Raw genomic sequence first — 26727 nt, forward strand, 5'->3', positions numbered from 1 at the left:
TTCACTTCTACAACCTGCCAGTAGGATTTTGTCTTAACTTCTACAGCCTTCTTTATTTATTTATTTTTGTTCAACCTTTATTTAACTAGGCAAGTATGTTAAGAACAAATTCTTATTGACAATGATGGCCTACAGCGGCCAAACCCGGAGGATGCTGGGCCAATTGCATTTCTTCTACAGTGAAGGAATGCAACGTGCTACTTCACATATACAATTGCTTTAGCATTGTTTTATGCTATTTTTCACTACTTCATAAGTACATTGGAGTAAACACAATCTAGAGGTTAGATATAATAACTTATGCCTTGTATCCAAGGACTACAAACACTTAAAAGTTAAGCCAACTCTGTCCTGTTGTGTTTCCTGCTCAGTGTCCATGTCACCTCCAAACTCCCACCCTCTATTTCTCTCTTCCTCCTTCTCCTCCTCTCTCTCTTTAGGAAGCATGGTACCGCTTACGGTGGGGCTGGTAAGCCTGCAGGTCATCCGTAGATTAAGCATAATGCTGTAACAGTAAGGTACTTGACCTCAGTGGAGGAAAGAGCGAAAGCAGCCACTCACTCACACTCCCCTACTAGGCTGCTCTCCTACGGGAAAGTCCCGGTCTCGCGGGAAAGCCCTGGTTTCGCGGGAAAGCCCTGGTCTTGTGGGAAAGCCCTGGTCTCATAGGAAAGGCCTGGTCTCATATGAAAGCCCTGGTCTCATGGGATGAGCAGCTTCAGGAAGTGCTTCAGCAAGAGCCAATAGTGGCCATTACTTTGTGTTTTCTGAGATATTTTCTACATTACAAATAGACCTACCATTTTCAAACCAAGCACTCTAAAGGCATAACCTAAGGAAGATGTAATCTCGTAGCTTCATAGTATCATAAACATATTATTTAAAGGGATCGTTTACCTAAATTACAAAATTACACACTGGTTTCCTTACCGTGTAAGTATTCTATGGACAAGGTATGACAGCAATCCATGCTTTGGTTTAGTTTCCCTGGCACTGTTTCCACATGCTAACGTTTTAGCATTTTTGGCACAAATCCCATTTACGTCAAGGGACCGATGTTAGCATTTTTTGCGCATCATATCCAAATTAGCTAAAAGTATCTAACATCGATTGTGAAGCTCAGCAAAGTCACTTATAGATGATTTTAGCATGATCTGTGAAAAATGCTAATTTTGGTCCCATGACTTGAATGGGATTTGTGCCACAAATGCTTAAACGTGCGCATGTGGAAACCGTGCCAGCTAAACCTAAACCAAAGCATGTATTGCTGTCATACCTTGTCCATAGACTGCTTCCAGGGTAAGGAACCAATTAGTGTTTTGTCATTTGGGTGAACTAACCCTTTAATATAGAGCCTAATGTATGATAAATATCTTTCATCTGTTGTGATAAAACATATTTTCTTTATTCTATATGAGTATGGAGCTTTTACTGTATGTCTTTATCCCAGCACTAATATGTTTAATGTGAGTCAGTGTGTGGTTGTCTTTAACCCAGCACTAATATGTTTAATGTGAGTCAGTGTGTGGTTGTCTTTAACCCAGCACTAATATGTTTAATGTGAGTCAGTGTGTGGTTGTCTTTAACCCAGCACTAATATGTTTAATGTGAGTCAGTGTGTGGTTGTCTTTATCCCAGCACTAATATGTTTAATGTGAGTCAGTGTGTGGTTGTCTTTAACCCAGCACTAATATGTTTAATGTGAGTCAGTGTGTGGTTGTCTTTATCCCAGCACTAATATGTTTAATGTGAGTCAGTGTGTGGTTGTCTTTAACCCAGCACTAATATGTTTAATGTGAGTCAGTGTGTGGTTGTCTTTAACCCAGCACTATTATGTTTAATGTGAGTCAGTGTGTGGTTGTCTTTAACCCAGCACTAATATGTTTAATGTGAGTCAGTGTGTGGTTGTCTTTAACCCAGCACTAATATGTTTAATGTGAGTCAGTGTGTGGTTGTCTTTAACCCAGCACTATTATGTTTAATGTGAGTCAGTGTGTGGTTGTCTTTAACCCAGCACTAATATGTTTAATGTGAGTCAGTGTGTGGTTGTCTTTAACCCAGCACTAATATGTTTAATGTGAGTCAGTGTGTGGTTGTCTTTAACCCAGCACTAATATGTTTAATGTGAGTCAGTGTGTGGTTGTCTTTAACCCAGCACTAATATGTTTAATGTGAGTCAGTGTGTGGTTGTCTTTAACCCAGCACTAATATGTTTAATATGAGTCAGTGTGTGGTTGTCTTTAACCCAGCACTAATATGTTTAATGTGAGTCAGTGTGTGGTTGTCTTTAACCCAGCACTAATATGTTTAATGTGAGTCAGTGTGTGGTTGTCTTTAACCCAGCACTAATATGTTTAATGTGAGTCAGTGTGTGGTTGTCTTTAACCCAGCACTAATATGTTTAATGTGAGTCAGTGTGTGGTTGTCTTTAACCCAGCACTAATATGTTTAATGTGAGTCAGTGTGTGGTTGTCTTTAACCCATCACTAATATGTTTAATGTGAGTCAGTGTGTGGTTGTCTTTATCCCAGCACTAATATGTTTAATGTGAGTCAGTGTGTGGTTGTCTTTAACCCAGCACTAATATGTTTAATGTGAGTCAGTGTGTGGTTGTCTTTAACCCAGCACTAATATGTTTAATGTGAGTCAGTGTGTGGTTGTCTTTAACCCAGCACTAATATGTTTAATGTGAGTCAGTGTGTGGTTGTCTTTAACCCATCACTAATATGTTTAATGTGAGTCAGTGTGTGGTTGTCTTTAACCCAGCACTAATATGTTTAATGTGAGTCAGTGTGTGGTTGTCTTTAACCCAGCACTAATATGTTTAATGTGAGTCAGTGTGTGGTTGTCTTTATCCCAGCACTAATATGTTTAATGTGAGTCAGTGTGTGGTTGTCTTTAACCCATCACTAATATGTTTAATGTGAGTCAGTGTGTGGTTGTCTTTATCCCAGCACTAATATGTTTAATATGAGTCAGTGTGTGGTTGTCTTTAACCCAGCACTAATATGTTTAATGTGAGTCAGTGTGTGGTTGTCTTTATCCCAGCACTAATATGTTTAATGTGAGTCAGTGTGTGGTTGTCTTTATCCCAGCACTAATATGTTTAATGTGAGTCAGTGTGTGGTTGTCTTTAACCCAGCACTAATATGTTTAATGTGAGTCAGTGTGTGGTTGTCTTTAACCCAGCACTAATATGTTTAATGTGAGTCAGTGTGTGGTTGTCTTTAACCCAGCACTAATATGTTTAATGTGAGTCAGTGTGTGGTTGTCTTTAACCCAGCACTAATATGTTTAATGTGAGTCAGTGTGTGGTTGTCTTTAACCCAGCACTAATATGTTTAATGTGAGTCAGTGTGTGGTTGTCTTTAACCCAGCACTAATATGTTTAATGTGAGTCAGTGTGTGGTTGTCTTTAACCCATCACTAATATGTTTAATGTGAGTCAGTGTGTGGTTGTCTTTAACCCAGCACTAATATGTTTAATGTGAGTCAGTGTGTGGTTGTCTTTAACCCAGCACTAATATGTTTAATGTGAGTCAGTGTGTGGTTGTCTTTAACCCATCACTAATATGTTTAATGTGAGTCAGTGTGTGGTTGTCTTTAACCCAGCACTAATATGTTTAATGTGAGTCAGTGTGTGGTTGTCTTTAACCCAGCACTAATATGTTTAATGTGAGTCAGTGTGTGGTTGTCTTTATCCCAGCACTAATATGTTTAATATGAGTCAGTGTGTGGTTGTCTTTAACCCAGCACTAATATGTTTAATGTGAGTCAGTGTGTGGTTGTCTTTAACCCAGCACTATTATGTTTAATGTGAGTCAGTGTGTGGTTGTCTTTAACCCAGCACTAATATGTTTAATGTGAGTCAGTGTGTGGTTGTCTTTAACCCAGCACTAATATGTTTAATGTGAGTCAGTGTGTGGTTGTCTTTATCCCAGCACTAATATGTTTAATGTGAGTCAGTGTGTGGTTGTCTTTAACCCAGCACTAATATGTTTAATGTGAGTCAGTGTGTGGTTGTCTTTAACCCAGCACTAATATGTTTAATGTGAGTCAGTGTGTGGTTGTCTTTAACCCAGCACTAATATGTTTAATGTGAGTCAGTGTGTGGTTGTCTTTAACCCAGCACTAATATGTTTAATGTGAGTCAGTGTGTGGTTGTCTTTATCCCAGCACTAATATGTTTAATGTGAGTCAGTGTGTGGTTGTCTTTAACCCAGCACTAATATGTTTAATGTGAGTCAGTGTGTGGTTGTCTTTATCCCAGCACTAATATGTTTAATGTGAGTCAGTGTGTGGTTGTCTTTAACCCAGCACTAATATGTTTAATGTGAGTCAGTGTGTGGTTGTCTTTAACCCAGCACTAATATGTTTAATGTGAGTCAGTGTGTGGTTGTCTTTAACCCAGCACTAATATGTTTAATGTGAGTCAGTGTGTGGTTGTCTTTAACCCAGCACTAATATGTTTAATGTGAGTCAGTGTGTGGTTGTCTTTAACCCAGCACTAATATGTTTAATGTGAGTCAGTGTGTGGTTGTCTTTAACCCAGCACTAATATGTTTAATGTGAGTCAGTGTGTGGTTGTCTTTAACCCAGCACTAATATGTTTAATGTGAGTCAGTGTGTGGTTGTCTTTAACCCAGCACTAATATGTTTAATGTGAGTCAGTGTGTGGTTGTCTTTAACCCAGCACTAATATGTTTAATGTGAGTCAGTGTGTGGTTGTCTTTAACCCAGCACTAATATGTTTAATGTGAGTCAGTGTGTGGTTGTCTTTATCCCAGCACTAATATGTTTAATATGAGTCTGTGTGTTTGTTTGTGCGTGCAAAGATGCCTCTGTGCTCTGGGGTCAATGTAATGTAATACTGTCTGTGTATGTGTGTGTAAGAGTGAGCGTGTGTATGTTGTGTCCACTTTCATGACTGGTGTTTATGTGGGTTGATCATGCAGTGTATTGTGACGACACAAGACTCCCTCTGTCTGCCTGAGTATGCAATGTATTGCATTCCCTTCATGTGGTGTGTGTGTGTGTGTGTGTGTGTGTGTGTGTGTGTGTGTGTGTGTGTGTGTGTGTGTGTGTGTGTGTGTGTGTGTGTGTGTGTGTGTGTGTGTGTGTGTGTGTGTGTGACACACTATCCCTGTGTGTATTTCAGGCGGGCTGGAAGGAGAACCATGCCACGTTTATGAGTGAACTGAAGAACCTGCAGGCGTCTGGACTGACAACTCTGGGTCACGCTCTCCGCGCGGCCTTTGACCTACTCAACCTAAACCGCCTTGTCTCTGGCATCGACAACTATGGACAGGTATTCCTGACACTCAACCCTCTACACCTTTAAATATAACATACTTTAGTATAAAGTACATCACCCAGGTCATAGAAATAGCATGTATTTCCCCCAAAATATCCTATGGAATATCAGGCAATAGTTAACTTTTTTAAACATATTATTATGCACAAGCATTGTGTACAATAGCATGCAATACAGTGCATATATATTTGAGGAATATTCCGTTTGTGTATGTATTTGTGTATATCAGCCAATCAGCCAATATGAGCAGTATTAGACCATTAGGGCTAGGCTAGCGGTGAACATCGGGAGTATGTAAATCTTCTTAGTCTTTCTCTGCAGGTAGCATAGTGGTTAGAGCGGTGGGCCAGTAACCGAAAGGTTGCTGGACTGAATCCCCGAACTGACAAGGTAAAAAACCTGCCGTTCTGCCCCTGAACAAGGCAGTTAACCTACTGTTCCTCGGTAGGCCGTCATTGTAAATAATAATTTGTTCTTAACTGACTTGCCTAATTAAATAAAGGTTAAATAAATAAAACATATATATCTAAAAAATCTCACTGATAGTGTTTGTGTGTAAATAAGAGAACGCTGGCGGTAGGAAGCTCAGCAGCTAAGGAGTTGGACCTGTAGCCTAAAGGTGTCCGGTTCGATTCCCGGGCCGGGCGCTAGAAAAAGGGCGGAATTAATCTGGCAACTTGAGGGCTACTCTGGGTTCACACCCTCAAGACATTCCCCTACTGTTGGGCCTTTGAGCAAGGCACTTAACCCCACAACCCTGTACTCGTCTCAACTGTTTGTTTGGTGTCTGGTGGTGGGGGGCTGAGAACACAAGACAATATTTAGTGGTTCTCTGGAACATCTGGACAATAAAGTTGTATTGTATATCACAGAAGGTTGATGGCACCTTAATTGGGGAGGACGGGTTTGTGTTAATGGCTGGAGCGGAATTTGTGGAATGGTATCAAATATATCAGACGCATAGTTTTCATGTGTTTGATGCCATTCCATTGGCTCCATTCCAGCCATTAGTATGAGCTGTCCTCCCCTCAGCAGCCTCCACTGTTGTATGTAGTCCAGGGAAGGAGCCTCTGTCCTCACAGAGTACCAAAACGACAATCATCTCTCAGCCTGACCAACAGCAAACAGTTTTTTAACCCATGAACTTCCCTGTCTATCCTCAGGGCCGTAACCCGTTCTTTCTGGAGCCTTCAGTGATCATCACCATCACGGATGGGAACAAGCTGACTCACACCTCTGGGGTGCCGGATGAGGTGAGCGAGGACAATGGTCGTTCCTCTGACTGGTTAACTGTAAGTCAGAGGCCGTGCTCATAAAGCGTCTCAAAGTAAAAGTGCTGATCTAGGATCAGGTCCCCCTGTCCATGTGATCTTATTAAGGAAAAACTAATCCTAAGTTAGCACTTCTACTCTGAGAAGCTTGATACATATGGCCCCAAGTTTAAAAGCAGTGGACTGTGGTCCTGGCTAGGGCTAATGAAGAAGGAACAGTTTCACTCTCCAGCCAGTAGAGTTCTACTATGGTCCTGGCTAGTAAGTGAGGCTGTTAAAGAGAGCCCACATTTGAAGCGGTCAAAGAATTCCAGGACGTATGATTCTTTATGAGCTGCATGTTATTCAGATGACTCACATTGTCTAAATCGTTATTACACTGTATAAGAAGAATACAACTCATCTGGGCCCAATTAAGATGTCCAGCCAGAGTCTAATAACAAGACAAATTAAATGCTAATCCAATTTTCACATCTTCCCCACCTCTACATTTGACATTTTAGTCATTTAGCAGAAGCTCTTATCCAGAGCGACTTACAGGAGCAATTAGGGTTAAGTGCCTTGCTCACGGGCACATTGTCCATTTTTTTTGTTGTTGCCTACTGTAGTCGGCTCAGGGATTTGAATCAGCAACCTTTCTGTTACTGGCCCAATGCTCATAACTGATAGGCTAATTGTTGCCACCTCTACCACGCCCCTCTCCCTCCTTTGTGCTCCTTTCTCCCTGTCTCCAGCTTCACCTGCCCCTGACCTCTCCACTGCCAGGCAGTGAGCTGACCAAGGAGCCATTCCGGTGGGACCAGCGGCTCTTCGCCCTGGTGCTGCGTCTCCCTGGGGCAGCCACGCCCGACAGCGAGCAGCTGGGCAGCGTCCCCAACGACGAGTCTGCCATCACCCAGATGTGTGAGGTCACTGGAGGTAGGATGCCCCCCATAGAAATAGTTAACATCCTGCTTTTACTTCTTGCCCTATGGGTACACTGACAAATGTCTGCCAGTTCAACTATTATGGCATCATTGACTTCAATGGAGACGCCCATTGTACTCATTCTAACTGTCTCTGGGGTGGGACTGTGTCTGTTGTGATGTCAAAATGTGTAATGTATAAAAACACAGACACAAGGTCACAGTCTATATATGCTCTCAACAATTTAATGGGTCAACCAACATTTGGGCACAGAGTACCTTCTTCAGGGTCCAGGCTATGTATCATTTAACATTTGCAATGTTTCTAGAGACTGGAAATTAAATCTGCAACTACTTTCTGGAAGATATAGAGTACTAGTCAAAAGTTTGGACACACCTACTCATTCCAGGGTTTTTCTTTATTTTTGCTATTTTCTAAATTGTTGAATAATAGTGAAGACATCACAACTATGAAATAACACATGTGGAATCATGTAGTAACCAAAAAGTGTTAAACAAATCTAAATATATGTTATATTTGAGATTCTTCAAAGTAACCACCCTTTGCCTTGATGACAGCTTTGCACACCCTCGGCATTCTCTCAACCAGCTTCATGAGGTAGTCACCTGGAATGTATTTCAATTAACAGGTGTGCTTGTTAAAAGTTCATTTGTGGAATTTCTTTCATTCTTAATGTGTTTCAGCCTGTCAGTTGTGTTGTGACAAGGTAGGGGTGGTTTAGAGAAGAGCCCTAGCCCTATTTGGTAAAATACCAAGTCCATATTATGGCAAGAACAGCTCTAATAAGCAAAGAGAAACAACAGTCCATCATTACATTTAAGACATGGAGGTTAGTCAATCCGGAAAATGTAAAGAACTTTGAAAGTTTCTTCAAGTGCAGTCTCAAAAACCATAAAGCGCTATGATGAAACTGTCTCTCATGAGGACCGCTACAGGAAAAGAAGACACAGTTACCTCTGCTACAGAGGATAAGTTCATTAGAGTTACAAGCCTCAGAAATTGCAGCCCAAATATATGCTTCACAGAGTTCAAGAAAGAGAAAGAGACACATCTCAACATCAACTATTCAGAGGAGACTGCGTGAATCAGGCCTTCATGGTCGAATTGCTGCAAAGAAACCACTACTAAAGGACACTAATAAGAAGAAGAGATTTGCTTGGGCCAAGAAACACGAGCAATGGACATTAGACCGGTGGATATCTTTCATTTGGTCTGATGCGTCCAAATTTGAGATTTTTGGTTCCGACCGCCAAGTCTTTGTGAGACTCAAGAGTAGGTGAATGGATGATCTCCGCATGTGTGGTTCCCACCGTGAAGCATGGAGGAGGAGGTGTGATGGCGTGGGGGTGCTTTGCTGATGACACTGTCTGTGACTTATTTAGAATTCAAGGCACACTTAACCAGCATGGCTACCATAGCATTCTGCAGCGATACACCATCCCAGCTGGTTTGGGCTTAGTGGGACTATCATTTGTTTTTCAACAGGACAATGACCCAACACACCTCCAGGCTGTGTAAGGGCTATTTGACCAACAAGGAGAGTGATGGAGTGCTGCATCAGATGACCTGGCCTCCGCAATCACCCGACCTCAACCCAATTGAGATGGTTTGGGATGAGTTGGACCGCAGAGTGAATGAAAAGCAGCCAAAAAGTGCTCAGCACATGTGGGAACTCCTTCAAGACTGTTGGAAAAGTATTCCAGGTGAAGCTGGTTGAGAGAATGCCAAGAGTGTGCAAAGCTGTCATCAAGGCAAAGGGTGTCTAATTTGAAAAATATAAAATATACTTTGAATTGTTATGCACTTTTTTGGTTACTACATGATTCCATATGTGTTATCTCATAGTTTTGATGTCTTCACTATTATTCTACAATGTAGAAAATAGTAAAAATAAAGAAAAACCCTTGAATGACTAGGTGTCCAAACTTTTGACTGAGAGTGTACATGCAGAATAACACTAATGCCGGGACGATACCGGTATCACCATACTCCTTAGTATCATGGCAAGGAAACAAAACACGAAGCGGATTTAACCTCTTTAGGAAAACAGCCCTAATGTTGGAAACAAACATTGTTATGTTGTCATCTAGAGTCACACAATAATTTACATACATACGGTTTTTAGAGGACAAAATAACTGCTTCTTGTTTTAATTTTTGTCATGGAAAAGATATTGCAATACTGGTATCATTATAGCTCTTAATAACAGGTCTTCTCCATCCCTCTGTCTTTTCTCTTTATCCCTCCTACTCTTTCTTTCTCCAGGTCGGTCATACTGTGTACGGACTCAGAGGATGCTGAACCAGTGTCTGGACTCTCTCGTCCAGAAGGTTCTGAGTGGTGTCGTCATTAACTTTGAAAAGACAGGGCCAGATCCGCCTCTGGTAGGCGAAGGTATGTGCTAACAGGAATGCGCTCTAACTTCTTGTGTATGACTATGTGTGTCACTGATGAAGTGTCCTCTGATGGTCTCAAGGTGACTCTCTCTGACAGCGCTTGACTGATGTGTTCCGAACAGCTGCTTCGGACCTGTGGCTGTTCTTCTGTTTGTGTTCGGTTGAGAAATGGACACCGCATGTTGTTGTTGTTTGGTTCTACAGATGGTATGGTTGACCCGAGCCGGCCCGTGTTGTCCTTCAGCCCACAGCCCTGGCACAGCTGCCACAAGCTCATCTACGTGCGACCCAACCCCAAGACAGGGGTGCCTGTAGGCCACTGGCCCATCCCCGAGTCCTTCTGGCCGGACCAGAACTCCCCCGCTCTGGTGAGAGGATGCCATTAACCCCACAGTTACTGATGCAGTAACACTAACGCAAGATCATTAGTCCCTCCATTTTAAAATACTAAGATATTGTTTGTGTGATTATTAAGCAGTCAGTTAATGGGTCATGTGAAAGAGGATGAGAGTTAAGCATTATGCTCCTCTTAAATCCAGTACTTGGTGTTAAATGTGGCTCTGCACTGTTGCACCCTGGGACCTGTAGTTGTCCTGGCCTCTGGGACCTGTAGTTGTCCTGGCCCTCTGGAACCTTTAGTTGTCCTGACCTCTGGGACCTGTAGTTGTCCTGGCCTCTGGGACCTGTAGTTGTCCTGTCCCTCTGGGACCTGTAGTTGTCCTGGCCTCTGGGACCTGTAGTTGTCCTGTCCCTCTGGAACCTGTAGTTGTCCTGGCCTCTGGGACCTGTAGTTGTCCTGGCCCTCTGGGACCTATAGTTGTCCTGGCCCTCTGGGACCTATAGTTGTCCTGGCCCTCTGGGACCTATAGTTGTCCTGGCCCTCTGGGACCTATAGTTGTCCTGGCCCTCTGGGACCTATAGTTGTCCTGGCCCTCTGGGACCTATAGTTGTCCTGGCCCTCTGGGACCTATAGTTGTCCTGCCTTCTGGGACCTGTAGTCATGGCCCTCTGGGACCTGTAGTCCTGGCCTCTGAGACCTGACATTGTCCTGGTCCTCTGGGACCTGTAGTTGTCCTGTCCCTCTGGGACCTATAGTTGTCCTGGCCCTCTGGGACCTATAGTTGTCCTGGCCCTCTGGGACCTATAGTTGTCCTGGCCCTCTGGGACCTATAGTTGTCCTGGCCCTCTGGGACCTATAGTTGTCCTGCCTTCTGGGACCTGTAGTCATGGCCCTCTGGGACCTGTAGTCCTGGCCTCTGAGACCTGTAGTCCTGGCCCTTGGCATCCTGTGAATGATTGCTCCTCACTGTGTCTTTATTGCCAAAAACTGGGGGTGAAGTTTGCCTAGGACTCTCTCTCTGTTTTTCTTTCCCTCTGTATATTGACTATCTGTAGTGTTACTGGGGCAGTGCCAAGGACAGAGGGTCAGGGTGGATGCTGACTGACTAGAGTCTGCCAGCTCCATCCTACTGTTTAATGTTCTGTCTCTACTCCCTTTTTCAACCCCCCCACCCCCCACCCACCCACACACACAGTAGTTCCTGTGGTGTCGGCATGGCATTGGTATAGTTTCAGGATGTTTATTTCTCCTCAACAAGGACAACATTGTATGAAATGCTCTAAATGTTCTCTGTCATTCTCTCCCTTTGCCCACCAATAGCCTCCTCGCTCTGCCCACCCCATGGTGCGTTTCACCTGTGTGGACTGTGAGCCCATGGTGATTGACAAGCTGCCCTTTGACAAGTACGAACTGGAGCCCTCGCCACTCACCCAGTATATCTTGGAGAGGAAGTCCCCACACATGTGCTGGCAGGTAGGAGAAATGCTCCCACACACAACCTCAAGGAGTTGTGGTGTTTGTATTTCTAGTTATGCTGTGGGATGTTGTTTGTGCTGAGCCCTCTCTCTCTTTCTCTCTCTCACTTGCTCTCTCTCTCTGTCTCTCTCTTTTTCCTTCTCTGTTCCTCTCTCTCTCGCTCCCCCTTTCTCTCTCTCTCTCTCTCTCTCTCTCGCTCTCTCTCGCTCTCTCTCAAGCTCTCTTTCTCTCTCTGTTTCTCTGTCTCTCGCTCGCCACCCCCTCTCTCTCTCATGCCCTCTCTCTCTCTTTCTCTCTTTCTCATTTTCTCTCTGTCTCTCTCTCTTTCTCTACCCTCATCACTGCCCCCCCTGTCTCTCTGTCTCTCTTTCTTCCTGTTTCTCCCCTCTCGCTGTCTCCCCTCCCCTCTCCCTGTCTCTCTGTCTGTCTCTCTCTCACTCTCTTGCTGTCTCCCCCAATTCTCTCTCTCTCTGTCTCTTTCCCTGCAGGTCTTTGTGAACAGTAGTGGAAAGCACAGTGACCTAGCCCAGCCCTTTGGCTACCTGAAGGCCAGCACCACTCTCTCCTGTGTCAACCTCTTCGTCATGCCTTACAACTACCCAGTTGTTTTGCCACTCCTTGGTAAGTGAGATTGTGGATGTCTTCTATGCTGAAGCTGTAACAGTCATACATTTGCGACATTTGTGGGGTGTTTCTGTTACACGTATTTGAAATAGGTACTTAAATTACTTTTGAGTATTTTGTCATTTGTGTTTGGAGGCCTGAGTACCTGACTAAAATCATCCATGTATTTGGAAGGCCTGAGTACCTGACTAAAATCCCCATGTATTTGGAAGGCCTGAGGTTCTGACTAAAATCACCATGTATTTGGAAGGCCTGAGTACCTAAATAAAATCCCCATGTATTTGGAAGGCCTGAGTACCTAAATAAAATCCCCACGTATTTGGAAGGCCTGAGTACCTGACCAAAATCCCCATGTATTTGGAAGGCCTGAGGTTCTGACCAAAATCCCCATGTATTTGGAAGGCCTGAGAACCTGACTAAAATCACCATGTATTTGGAAGGCCTGAGTACCTAAATAAAATCCCCATGTATTTGGAAGGCCTGAGAACCTAACTAAAATCCTCATGTATTTGGAATTCCTGAGTACCTAACTAAAATCCTCATGTATTTGGAATTCCTGAGTACCTGACCAAAATCACCATGTATTTGGAAGGCCTGAGTACCTAAATAAAATCCCCATGTATTTGGAAGGCCTGAGAACCTAACTAAAATCCTCATGTATTTGGAATTCCTGAGTACCTGACCAAAATCACCATGTATTTGGAAGGCCTGAGTACCTAAATAAAATCACCATGTATTTGGAAGGCCTGAGAACCTAACTAAAATACCCATGTATTTGGAAGGCCTGAGAACCTAACTAAAATACCCATGTATTTGGAAGGCCTGAGAACCTAACTAAAATACCCATGTATTTGGAAGGCCTGAGAACCTAACTAAAATACCCATGTATTTGGAAGGCCTGAGTACCTAAATAAAATCCCCATGTATTTGGAATTCCTGAGTACCTGACTAAAATCCCCATGAATTTGGAAGGCCTGAGAACCTAACTAAAATCCTCATGTATTTGGAATTCCTGAGTACCTGACTAAAATCCCCATGTATTAGAAGGCCTGAGTACCTGACCAAAATCCCCATGTATTTGGAAGGCCTGAGAACCTAACTAAAATACCCATGTATTTGGAAGGCCTGAGTACCTGGCTAAAATCCCCATGTATTTGGAAGGCCTGAGGTTCTGACTAAAATCACCATGTATTTGGAAGTCCTGAGTACCTGACCAAAATCCCCATGTATTTGGAAGGCCTAAGGTTCTGACTAAAATCACCATGTATTAGAAGGCCTGAGTACCTGACCAAAATCACCATGTATTTGGAAGGCCTGAGTACCTGACTAAAATCACCATGTATTTGGAAGGCCTGAGTACCTGACCAAAATCCCCATGTTTTAGAAGGCCTGAGTACCTGACCAAAATCACCATGTATTTGGAAGGCCTGATTACCTGACTAAAATCCCCATGTATTTGGAAGGCCTGAGACCTGACCAAAATCCCTGTGTATTTGGAAGGCCTGAGAACTGAACTAAAATCCCCATGTATTTGGAAGGCCTGAGAACCAAACTTAAATCCCCATGTATTTGGAAGGCCTGAATACCTGACTAAAATCACCATGTATTTGGAAGGCCTGAGAACCTGACCAGAATTACCATGTATTTGGAAGGCCTGAGTACCTGACAAAAATCACCATGTATTTGGAAGGCCTGAGAACCTGACCAGAATTACCATGTATTTGGAAGGCCTGAGTACCTGACTAAAATCCCCATGTATTTGGAAGGCCTAAGTACCTGACAAAAATCACCATGTATTTGGAAGGCCTGAGAACCAAACTTAAATCCCCATGTATTTGGAAGGCCTGAATACCTGACTAAAATCACCATGTATTTGGAAGGCCTGAGAACCAAACTTAAATCCCCATATATTTGGAAGGCCTGAGTACCTGACCAAAATTACCATGTATTTGGAAGGCCTGAGAACCAAACTTAAATCCCCATGTATTTGGAAGGCCTGAATACCTGACTAAAATCACCATATATTTGGAAGGCCTGAGTACCTGACCAAAATCACCATGTATATGGAAGGCCTGAGTACCTGACCAGAATTACCATGTATTTGGAAGGCCTGAATTCCTGACTAAAATCCCCATGTATTTGGAAGGCCTGAGAACCGAACTAAAATCCCCATGTATTTGGAAGACCTGAGTACCTGAGCAAAATCCCCATGTATTTGGAAGGCCTGAGTACCTGACCAAAATTACCATGTATTTGGAAGGCCTGAGTACCTGACTAAAGTCCCCATGTATTTGGAAGGCCTGAGTACCTGACCAAAATCACAATGTATTTGTAAGAACATACTTCGGAGAATGGTATTTTGTATTTTCAAAATATATTATAATGCTTCAGAATTTTGATACCCCATATTACCCTAAATTTGCTGCATTTGTTTAAGAAATGTTAGGTCACTATCGTGTTGCCCTGAGAGGTGTTGGTGGAGGAGGAGTGAGGATAATGCCATGAATATGGTCCCAAAGGTGGAAGTGAACTCTTGTTTTTTGATATTGCCATACTATCACTACACTCTCTGTCATTTGGGAAGTGAGTCCTGTACCTCAACTTTATATCAAACCCCTTTATGCCTCCATCTGCACCTCTGATTACGTGATACTCATGGTATGGTATGGAATCTCATTTCTGACACCAATGCAGTGTATGTTGAGTAATAGGGGCCACAAAGCTCTGAAGACTAACAATATATGAACTCGGCTATTGGTACTGTTCGTGTAAGCCGAAGGTCACAGGTTGTTTTATGACTTATTTAAGGCTGCTACATGCAAATGTATGTATTTCAATTAAATAAATAAAAAATACCCAGTTTTGTGTAGATTATAATGATACATTGGTCTTAAGGGTATTTTGTAACAAGATACTTTCTGATTGCCCATCTCTGGGTGTTCTTGGATGATTATGCTTGTCTCAGGTCTTTTTCCTCTTCCCAACCCCCAACCCTGCTGTCTTCACAGATGACCTGTTTAAAGTGCACAAACTGAAGCCAAACCTAAAGTGGAGGCAGGCCTTTGAGATCTACCTGAAGACCATGCCTCCTTACTTTCTCTTGGTAATGTACTGTTCTTGGTCAATGTCATATATGTAAATATATATTTGTATCCATATGTGCTTTATGTATTTCATGTTTGTTTGATGGTGATGCACTTTCTCTATGGGCTCTCTCTGTGTTTCCATACAGCCATTGAAGAAGGCACTGCGAATGATGGGAGCGCCCAACCTCATCTCCGACAACATGGACTGTGGCCTCAGCTACAGTGTCATCTCCTACCTAAAGAAGCTTAGCCAGCAGGTGGGGCTTCCCTTCACCTGGGTAGCATCCCAAATGGCACCCTATTTCTATGTAGTGCACTACTTTGACCAGGGCCCAAAGTAGTACACTATATAGGGAATAGGGTGCCATTTGGGACGCACTACCAGACTTAGTACAGTGCCTTGCGAAAGTATTCGGCCCCCTTGAACTTTGCGACCTTTTGCCACATTTCAGGCTTCAAACATAAAGATATAAAACTGTATTTTTTTGTGAAGAATCAACAACAAGTGGGACACAATCATGAAGTGGAACGACATTTATTAGATATTTCAAACTTTTTTAACAAATCAAAAACTGAAAAATTGGGCGTGCAAAATTATTCAGCCCCCTTAAGTTAATACTTTGTAGCGCCACCTTTTGCTGCGATTACAGCTGTAAGTCGCTTGGGGTATGTCTCTATCAGTTTTGCACATCGAGAGACTGACATTTTTTTCCCATTCCTCCTTGCAAAACAGCTCGAGCTCAGTGAGGTTGGATGGAGAGCATTTGTGAACAGCAGTTTTCAGTTCTTTCCACAGATTCTCGATTGGATTCAGGTCTGGACTTTGACTTGGCCATTCTAACACCTGGATATGTTTATTTTTGAACCATTCCATTGTAGATTTTGCTTTATGTTTTGGATCATTGTCTTGTTGGAAGACAAATCTCCGTCCCAGTCTCAGGTCTTTTGCAGACTCCATCAGGTTTTCTTCCAGAATGGTCCTGTATTTGGCTCCATCCATCTTCCCATCAATTTTAACCATCTTCCCTGTCCCTGCTGAAGAAAAGCAGGCCCAAACCATGATGCTGCCACCACCATGTTTGACAGTGGGGATGGTGTGTTCAGCTGTGTTGCTTTAATGCCAAACATAACGTTTTGCATTGTTGCCAAAAAGTTCAATTTTGGTTTCATCTGACCAGAGCACCTTCTTCCACATGTCTGGTGTGTCTCCCAGGTGGCTTGTGGCAAACTTTAAACAACACTTTTTATGGATATCTTTAAGAAATGGCTTTCTTCTTGCCACTCTTCCATAAAGGCCAGATTTGTGCAATATACGACTGATTGTTGTCCTATGGACAGAGTCTCCCACCTCAGCTGTAGATCTCTGCAGTTCATCCAGAGTGATCATGGGCCTCTTGGCTGCATCTCTGATCAGTCTTCTCCTTGTATGAGCTGAAAGTTTAGAGGGACGGCCAGGTCTTGGTAGATTTGCAGTGGTCTGATACTCCTTCCATTTCAATATTATCGCTTGCACAGTGCTCCTTGGGATGTTTAAAGCTTGGGAAATCTTTTTGTATCCAAATCCGGCTTTAAACTTCTTCACAACAGTATCTCGGACCTGCCTGGTGTGTTCCTTGTTCTTCATGATGCTCTCTGCACTTTTAACAGACCTCTGAGACTATCACAGTGCAGGTGCATTTATACGGAGACTTGATTACACACAGGTGGATTGTATTTATCATCATTAGTCATTTAGGTCAACATTGGATCATTCAGAGATCCTCACTGAACTTCTGGAGAGAGTTTGCTGCACTGAAAGTAAAGGGGCTGAATAATTTTGCACGCCCAATTTTTCAGTTTTTGATTTGTTAAAAAAGTTTGAAATATCCAATAAATGTCGTTCCACTTCATGATTGTGTCCCACTTGTTGTTGATTCTTCACAAAAAAATACAGTTTTATATCTTTATGTTTGAAGCCTGAAATGTGGCAAAAGGTCGCAAAGTTCAAGGGGGCCGAATACTTTCGCAAGGCACTGTATATATCTATAGATTTCAAAGTTTGTACAACGTGATACGTGTTTAACTTACAAGGGTCACTTATGTAGGTCTGAATACACTTTAGGAGCACACCCAGCTGGTGTGAATTAGTGAATAAAGAACCTGTCTTTGTCTCTTTCTCTGTCTGCAGGCAAAGATGGAGTCGGATCGCCTGATCGTGTCTGTAGGGAAGAAGGCTCCCCAAGAGACTGGGATAAAGGTGAAGAACCACTCCAACACCCTGTCCCTGGCCCACCGCAAAGACTTCAAGCAGCTGCTGCAGGGTATCACTGGAGAGATGTCCCTCCGCCTTGCAGACATCAACTTCAAGGAGTTTGCCGGCTTTCAGATTGCACTGCTCAACAAGGTACAGAACTGGCAGGGTGACACGCTGAGATGCCTGAGAGGATAACTGTATCCCAAATGGCACCCTATGCCATATATAGTGCACAACTTTTGACCAGAGCCCAGTGAATAGGGTTCCATTTGGGACGCAGACGATGTTCCTAGATTGAAGTGGCAGACAGAGTTTCTGTATCTCATTACTTACCATCTCTTCAGGATCTAAAGCCTCAGGCGTATCGAAACGCCTATGACATCCCAAGGAGGAACCTTCTGGATCAGCTGACACGGATGCGCTCCAACCTTCTGAGGACTACTCAGAAACTTATCAGAGGACAAGATGAAGGTAGGCAGGCTTGAAAGCTGCTTAACCCCCTAGAGTTGGTTGATGCACTGGTGCGTCAATCTAAATTACATAACAAAAAAATCCCCATCAAAATCCATCAGTTTAAGCGAGAGATATCAGTTTTTTGCATTGGATGCTTCTCAATCCACTACATCTGCCCGCCAGTGTCGCACTTCTGCATCTGTGGTGGAAGGTGACAGAGCTAGAGCAGTGTTTGTCAGACCATGAGACTTCCTGAAAATCAGTTTTTTTTGTGTAATCGTCTGTAGTGTCCGAATGGTTTGACCTACAAACTTTTACTCTACAGCCCCCACCAAGTGTCAGGAGACTTGTCGGTACCGACGATGTGCCACCTTCTGTTAGGTAGCGTCCCAACCATTTGGACTACAAACCCCATTGTGGAAAGTGGAGATTCTCATGAACATGATGGTGTTCTCCGTTTTTGCTCTACGACCCCCACACTTGTCTGAAATGAACCGGTACCGTTTTAAAAAAAGAAATGGAAGTATGAAGGTAGTTTTGTTCCAACCCAAAAAAAGGGCTTAAATATGTGTAAAAATATATATATATATCTCCTGATAAAAAAAAATATACATACAGTATCTCCTAGATTTAGGACAGACACTTCAAAACCATGTTTCTTATGATTTATTTTGTGACTGTCTTTTTGAAATTAATGAATGTGTTATTCAGTGTGTTTCTATGGGCTATAGTAGTAAAGGCGAACATCTATATTTTATCAAAACGTTGTTTTATATTATTATTTATACCTAAAGAGGTCCTACAATTCAAAATCAAACAGCTAAATGATCCATAGTAAAATTCCACATGTCAGCTTAGTGCCCCCTTCCCCAAAGGCTTAGAATCTAAAGAATGAATCATCAGTTAGATTATTCTTGTCAGTCTATTGACTACAGTATGAACAGATTATGTAAGAAGTGGAAAAATGTCACATGAACTGTTGATACTAGCCATCCTAAGAATGTATTTAATGAATACAACAGTGGGCTTTTATGCTGATTGAAATGAAATGAATTTGTTTTGACATTGACTATGTGCTGGTTGTTAGACTACCTTCACAGTATACCCATGGTTCAGATGGGCAACTATCAGGAGTATCTAAAGATGATGCCGTCTCCTCTGAGAGAGATCGACCCTGACCAACCCAAACGCCTGCACACCTTCGGCAACCCATTCAAACAGGACAAGAAGGTACAAACATACACACACACACGGCAGAGATCAGCAAAAACAACAGTGATAATAGTATGACATCATAATGATTGTTTGCAAGTCTTTTGCCTACAACCCCTTGGTTTCTTTGTTCTTGATCCCAGGGGATGATGATTGATGAGGCAGATGAGTTTGTAACGGGTCCCCAAAGCAAGAAGAGAGGCGTTACTGGGGACCCCAACTCGGGGGCTGCTCTGAAGAGAAGGCGGAGCATGTCCCCTTTACTGCGTCGGCCCCAGACTCCACCAATCATCACCAACCATGTAGTGGGGAAGGGGTCCAATGGGAACGGGGTCCAGGGCCAGCCTGGCATCAAGCCCATCCCACTGCACAAAGGTAGGGGTGAGTTGCTGAGGCTTCGGACCTGACTGTCTCTCTGACGCCGACTGACTGGATCCCTCCAAGACCATCAACACTTCCTCTTCTCTCCCAGAGAAATTCCCTTCCATCCTGACTGACACTTAAACATTTGTTTTTGTTTAAATAATTGTTTTAATGATATGGAGTATGCTCATGGATTTCAGTTTGTATTGATTGCTATATGAGTGTAATAGAACTGGACACATACAGTATGGAAATGGCGGATCTCATTCTACTGAAAGTGTTAGTTAGTGGTCAGAAAATGACATGCAGACATAAAACTTTAACCTCAATATTAAATGGATCTTCTTTTAAAACAGTTTCCCAGGTGTGGGTGTTCATCATCTTGATAATGTCATGAAATGTGCTCTTCTGCCCCCCACAGGAGCAGAGGGGAACAGCATGCTGGGCACAGAGAATAACGGGGAGGGGGGTGTGGGGCCTGAATCAGGGGACGGCTGGCCTGGAGTGGTGGTGGACGGTGTGGGAGGGGGCACAAATGCACTCATCCTGGAGGAGAGAGAGAGTGAGAGGCCTGGGATGTGTGCGGGGGACAGTGGGGAGGACAGTGGCGTGGAGGAGGACAGGTTAGGGGAGGGTGGCCTGGATGAGCGGCCCTCCTCAGAGAGACAGCAGCAAAGCTGTGAGGGGGACCAGGAGGGAGAGCTGGAGGGAGATGAAAATGGAGCAGACCAAGCTGAGCTTGAGGCGGTCACCATAGCCCCACTAGATGGCAGCAATGCTGAGCTGCGCACACGGGTCATCAAGGAGGTCCGCAAACCTGGCCGCAGTGAGTAGTGATATACATACTACTGTCCCAACGCTGTCGTGTGCAGTCCATTTCTGTCCAGATCACACTTAGAAGAGTACTGAGTAGTGATACACATACTAATTAGAAGAGTACTGAGTCGTGATACACATACTACTTAGAAAAGTGCTGAGTCGTGTCCCAAACGGCACCCTATTCCCTTTATAGTGTAGGGCTCTGGACAAAACTAGAAAAGTCCCTTATCTTCCATCTGCTGGACCACCTCCACTGACCCCTGACTGTGCCTGTCCTTGTTCCCAGACTATGAGACCATATTCAGGCTGCTGGAGGAGGTGAAGGGGTCTGTGATGGTCCAGAGGTACTTCATCCATCACGCGATCAAGGAGGCTGCCAGGTGAGACCCACTGTCTGTCTGTCTGTCTGTCTGTCTGTCTGTTCACACCAGACTACCCACAGTACAGACTGACCCACCATCTGTCTGTCTACACCAGATTACCCACAGTACAGACTGACACACCGTCTGTCTGTTTACACCAGATTACCCACAGTACAGACTGACCCACCATCTGTCTGTCTACACCAGACTACCCACAGTACAGACTGACACACCGTCTGTCTGTTTACACCAGACTACCCACAGTACAGACTGACCCACCATCTGTCTGTTTACACCAGACTACCCACTGTACAGACTGACCCACCATCTGTCTGTTTACACCAGACTACCCACAGTTCAGACTGACACACCATCTGTCTGTTTACACCAGACTACCCACAGTACAGACTGACACACCATCTGTCTGTCTACACCAGACTACCCAAAGTACAGACTGACACACCATCTGTCTGTTTATACCAGACTACCCACAGTACAGACTGACACACCATCTGTCTGTTTATACCAGACTACCCACAGTACAGACTGACACACCATCTGTCTGTTTACACCAGACTACCCACAGTACAGACTGACCCACCATCTGTCTGTCTACACCAGATTACCCACAGTACAGACTGACACACCATCTGTCTGTTTACACCAGACTACCCACTGTACAGACTGACCCACCATCTGTCTGTTTACACCAGACTACCCACAGTACAGACTGACCCACCATCTGTCTGTTTACACCAGACTACCCACAGTACTGACCCACCATCTGTCTGTTTACACCAGACTACCCACAGTACAGACTGACCCACCATCTGTCTGTTTACACCAGACTACCCACAGTACTGACCCACCATCTGTCTGTTTACACCAGACTACCCACAGTACAGACTGACACACCGTCTGTCTGTTTACACCAGACTACCCACAGTACAGACTGACACACCGTCTGTCTGTTTATACCAGACTACCCACAGTACAGACTGACACACCGTCTGTCTGTTTACACCAGACTACCCACAGTACAGACTGACACACCGTCTGTCTGTTTACACCAGACTACCCACAGTACTGACCCACCATCTGTCTGTTTACACCAGACTACCCACAGTACAGACTGACCCACCATCTGTCTGTTTACACCAGACTACCCACAGTACTGACCCACCATCTGTCTGTTTACACCAGACTACCCACAGTACTGACCCACCATCTGTCTGTTAACACCGGACTACCCACAGTACTGACCCACCATCTGTCTGTTTACACCAGATTACCCACAGTACTGACCCACCATCTGTCTGTTTACACCAGACTACCCACAGTACTGACCCACCATCTGTCTGTTTACACCAGACTACCCACAGTACAGACTGACACACCATCTGTCTGTTTACACCAGACTACCCACAGTACAGACCCACCATCTGTCTGTTAACACCGGACTACCCACAGTACTGACCCACCATCTGTCTGTTTACACCAGACTACCCACAGTACTGACCCACCATCTGTCTGTTAACACCGGACTACCCACAGTACTGACCCACCATCTGTCTGTTTACACCAGACTACCCACAGTACAGACCCACCATCTGTCTGTTTACACCAGACTACCCACAGTACAGACTGAGAACAATGAAAACAACACAGTGTAACTAAGCTCCACTGTGTAGGAGAATATTGCTGCAATCTTGCTTTCATCATTCATTCATTATATTAATTTTCAGCAAGGGTGGTTACATCGGTCTGTATGATATTTGGAAATACAAAATGCTAGTTAAGAAATGCAATAAAAAATGCAACTTAAGATAAGGACACTGTTCTTGATTAGAAAGCATAGTAATTCTTCATTTGAAAGCATAGTAAGCTAATTACTTCACTGCTGTTACCCATTTAGAGCTCTAACTGCGATTCCTCCCCAGGTTTAGTGCTGTCAGTACACTACACTGCAGACATAAATTGTTGGCCATAAGTACATTGCAGTCATTATTCTGCTTCGTCAAAGCAGTCGTTGCATCCGGTCGTATAACACCTCCACTGCAATGCAGTTGCAAACCTCATGGCCTCTGTTTCCTTCCATTTTTAATCTGTTCTTTTTTCTTTCCATCCCTTTTCCCCCCTATCTCTTTCTCTCTCTCTCTTTCCTCTCCTCCCAGGTTTAAGAAGCGGGTGCTGATCCAGCAGTTGGAGACAGCTCTGGAGTTGATTGAGGAGAAGGAGCTGCAGCTCCCTGCTGTCCGCCTCAACAACGACCATGGTAGATAGTGAAGAAGTGGCCTGCAGGGGTCCCTGCTCAGAAACACAAAGATATGTACAGGAACAGGGTACTCTCCTTCACAAGACATGGACAGGAACAGGGTACTCTCCTTCACAAGACATGGACAGGAACAGGGTACTCTCCTTCACAAGACATGGACAGGAACAGGGTACTCTCCTTCACAAGACATGGACAGGAACAGGGTACTCTCCTTAACAAGACATGGACAGGAACAGGGTACTCTCCTTAATAAGACATGACTTACACATGGTCCAACAACACCCCATAGGAGGTAAAGTTGAAAGAAGGAGGCAATAGAGGAGATGACAGAGGGCTGAGATCCCTCCCTATCTATGTGTTGTGACATTGTACCTCAACAGCACTCACACATGGAGATGGAAGGGTCAGGGGTTATAATTCGGGAGGGAGGAGGAGGGTAGGGCCAGAGCCAGACCAATGTGGAGATAAGTTAAGAGACTCTGGATGTAATCCACTCCAATAGTGACTGATGCCATTGATGACCATACGGCTAATTCAGTTTGTCCACAGACATTGATTAATTCACACACACACACACCATAGACTTAGATAGACATCGCATCATTGTATCTGTCTCTTTATGCCGTCTGTGAGAGCATGGGCAGTGCCATTGAGGCCATCTCCATTTTGAAGTAGCCCATTTTCTTATGCTACTACTTCTATGAGTTGGTAAACAAACTGAAAGGGCGTATACTGTCCTCTAGAATGTGTTGTTTGAACAGGTATAAAGCCATTTGGCTTGTCCCTTCATGTGATCCTTCCTTAACCCATAGGAAGTCCCACCCAGTTGACTACTTAAAAATGGTGAAAGTCCTTAATGGCGCTGCCCATGCTCAAACTGGCTTTTGGGCACTAGTTCTCTATATTTCTCTATGACACACACACACACACACACACACACACACACACACACACACACACACACACACACACCTTTTGAATCAGGTCTTAGTGCAGTTCTGATTAGTCATTATAGGACAGGAAGGATTTTTCATGTGAGGCATGTAATAATGGAACTCTTATTACAGCAATTTTACATGTAGTGTAATTACTAATAATACTGGTAATGACTATTGACAATACAGCTGTAGGACAACTGTGCTCACATTACAGTTTAGAGCAATAAGGATATCTGCCGACTGATCAGAAGGTTTAACATTAGCCTATTTATGTTGGGCCTAAATATATACATTTGATGTAAGAAACACACTGTGTACTAACTACAGTGCCTTGCGAAAGTATTCGGCCCCCTTGAACTTTGCGACCTTTTGCCACATTTCAGGCTTCAAACATAAAGATATAAAACTGTATTTTTTTGTGAAGAATCAACAACAAGTGGGACACAATCATGAAGTGGAACGACATTTATTGGATATTTCAAACTTTTTTAACAAATCAAAAACTGAAAAATTGTCCGTGCAAAATTATTCAGCCCCCTTAAGTTAATACTTTGTAGCGCCACCTTTTGCTGCGATTACAGCTGTAAGTCGCTTGGGGTATGTCTCTATCAGTTTTGCACATCGAGAGACTGACATTTTTTGCCATTCCTCCTTGCAAAACAGCTCGAGCTCAGTGAGGTTGGATGGAGAGCATTTGTGAACAGCAGTTTTCAGTTCTTTCCACAGATTCTCGATTGGATTCAGGTCTGGAATTTGACTTGGCCATTCTAACACCTGGATATGTTTATTTTTGAACCATTCCATTATAGATTTTGCTTTATGTTTTGGATCATTGTCTTGTTGGAAGACAAATCTCCGTCCCAGTCTCAGGTCTTTTGCAGACTCCATCAGGTTTTCTTCCAGAATGGTCCTGTATTTGGCTCCATCCATCTTCCCATCAATTTTAACCATCTTCCCTGTCCCTGCTGAAGAAAAGCAGGCCCAAACCATGATGCTGCCACCACCATGTTTGACAGTGGGGATGGTGTGTTCAGCTGTGTTGCTTTTACGCCAAACATAACGTTTTGCATTGTTGCCAAAAAGTTCAATTTTGGTTTCATCTGACCAGAGCACCTTCTTCCACATGTTTGGTGTGTCTCCCAGGTGGCTTGTGGCAAACTTTGAACGACACTTTTTATGGATATCTTTAAGAAATGGCTTTCTTCTTGCCACTCTTCCATAAAGGCCAGATTTGTGCAATATACGACTGATTGTTGTCCTATGGACAGAGTCTCCCACCTCAGCTGTAGATCATCCAGTTCATAGATCATCTGCAGTTCATCCAGAGTGATCATGGGCCTCTTGGCTGCATCTCTGATCAGTCTTCTCCTTGTATGAGCTGAAAGTTTAGAGGGACGGCCAGGTCTTGGTAGATTTGCAGTGGTCTGATACTCCTTCCATTTCAATATTATCGCTTGCACAGTGGTCCTTGGGATGTTTAAAGCTTGGGAAATCTTTTTGTATCCAAATCCGGCTTTAAACTTCTTCACAACAGTATCTCGGACCTGCCTGGTGTGTTCCTTGTTCTTCATGATGCTCTCTGCGCTTTTAACAGACCTCTGAGACTATCACAGTGCAGGTGCATTTATACGGAGACTTGATTACACACAGGTGGATTGTATTTATCATCATTAGTCATTTAGGTCAACATTGGATCATTCATAGATCCTCAATGAACTTCTGGAGAGAGTTTGCTGCACTGAAAGTAAAGGGGCTGAATAATTTTGCACGCCCAATTTTTCAGTTTTTGATTTGTTAAAAAAGTTTGAAATATCCAATAAATGTCGTTCCACTTCATGATTGTGTCCCACTTGTTGTTGATTCTTCACAAAAAAATACAATTTTATATCTTTATGTTTGAAGCCTGAAATGTGGCAAAAGGTCGCAAAGTTCAAGGGGGCCGAATACTTTCGCAAGGCACTGTACATAGGCGTTGTGGCTCACATGAGAAATCTGATCTACCTCAAGTCTTCTAGGTGTTGGAGTGCTGTGGGTATTTTGTGCTGCATGGGCCTGCAGGACAATAATACCATGTCAAATCACATACTGATCTAAGATGCCCTCCATGGATCAACTGTCCCAGCATGGGAGCTGTTCTCAAAGCAATAGCACACTTCATGTAGGTTATGTTCAGTAACGTGTGGACTTGGTTCAGTAAAACATTGGTGCAGTCACTGAGAGGACGCTAGCTGTTGGGGTCCATCTTGAGGGACTGGAGCCTGGCCTGCTGTCTCCACTCTCTCTCTCCCTGCCTTCTCCTTGGCACTCTAGTGCACTATATACGGAATAGGGTGCCATTTTGGAAGCGCCCCAAGTGTCACAGTCTCCCCATTGATTCTCCCCTGGAAGAACTGTGTGGTCAACCAAAATCTCTGCTCCCCGTTCGTCGGTCACCTTTTTCTGGACTAGCACAGCTTGGGGACAACCAACCTTCTGTATTTCAGAGAACAAACACAAGCTACCCATTTCTCTTTTGTCTTCCCCCCCAAAGTTTCTTTTTAAAATGAAAGATTGTATTTTATTGTTCATAAATCTAAACTATTTTTGGATGGTGTTCATACCAGAACATAAAAAAAGAGAATATTTTGAGAGTAAAAGT

At 43.6% G+C, this 26727-nt stretch overlaps 1 protein-coding gene across 3 annotated transcripts in view; it reads left to right on the forward strand.

Moving 5' to 3' along the window:
- Positions 1–23409, forward strand: part of ints6l (integrator complex subunit 6 like) — a 32912-nt gene extending 9503 nt beyond the window's left edge. The window contains exons 3-19 of one of the 3 annotated variants that reach the window (XR_005041162.1): positions 5159–5308; positions 6478–6567; positions 7320–7503; positions 9778–9906; positions 10113–10276; positions 11569–11721; positions 12213–12345; positions 15357–15451; positions 15581–15691; positions 17602–17817; positions 18012–18138; positions 19208–19350; positions 19476–19713; positions 20117–20521; positions 20801–20894; positions 23051–23218; positions 23253–23409. Coding sequence is in view for 2 of the 3 variants with exons in the window: in XM_036970047.1 (XP_036825942.1) it covers positions 5159–5308; positions 6478–6567; positions 7320–7503; positions 9778–9906; positions 10113–10276; positions 11569–11721; positions 12213–12345; positions 15357–15451; positions 15581–15691; positions 17602–17817; positions 18012–18138; positions 19208–19350; positions 19476–19713; positions 20117–20521; positions 20801–20894; positions 23051–23159 (2541 nt within the window). In the remaining variant the exon portion in view is untranslated. Of the gene's footprint in view, positions 1–5158; positions 5309–6477; positions 6568–7319; positions 7504–9777; positions 9907–10112; positions 10277–11568; positions 11722–12212; positions 12346–15356; positions 15452–15580; positions 15692–17601; positions 17818–18011; positions 18139–19207; positions 19351–19475; positions 19714–20116; positions 20522–20800; positions 20895–23050 lie in introns of all 3 variants that reach the window. The other 2 variants (XM_036970047.1, XM_036970048.1) reach the window with 2 other exon arrangements.
- The last annotated feature ends 3318 nt before the right edge of the window (positions 23410–26727 follow it).

Source organism: Oncorhynchus mykiss, chromosome 31, assembly GCF_013265735.2.
Source record: "Oncorhynchus mykiss isolate Arlee chromosome 31, USDA_OmykA_1.1, whole genome shotgun sequence".
Lineage (NCBI taxonomy): Eukaryota > Metazoa > Chordata > Actinopteri > Salmoniformes > Salmonidae > Oncorhynchus > Oncorhynchus mykiss.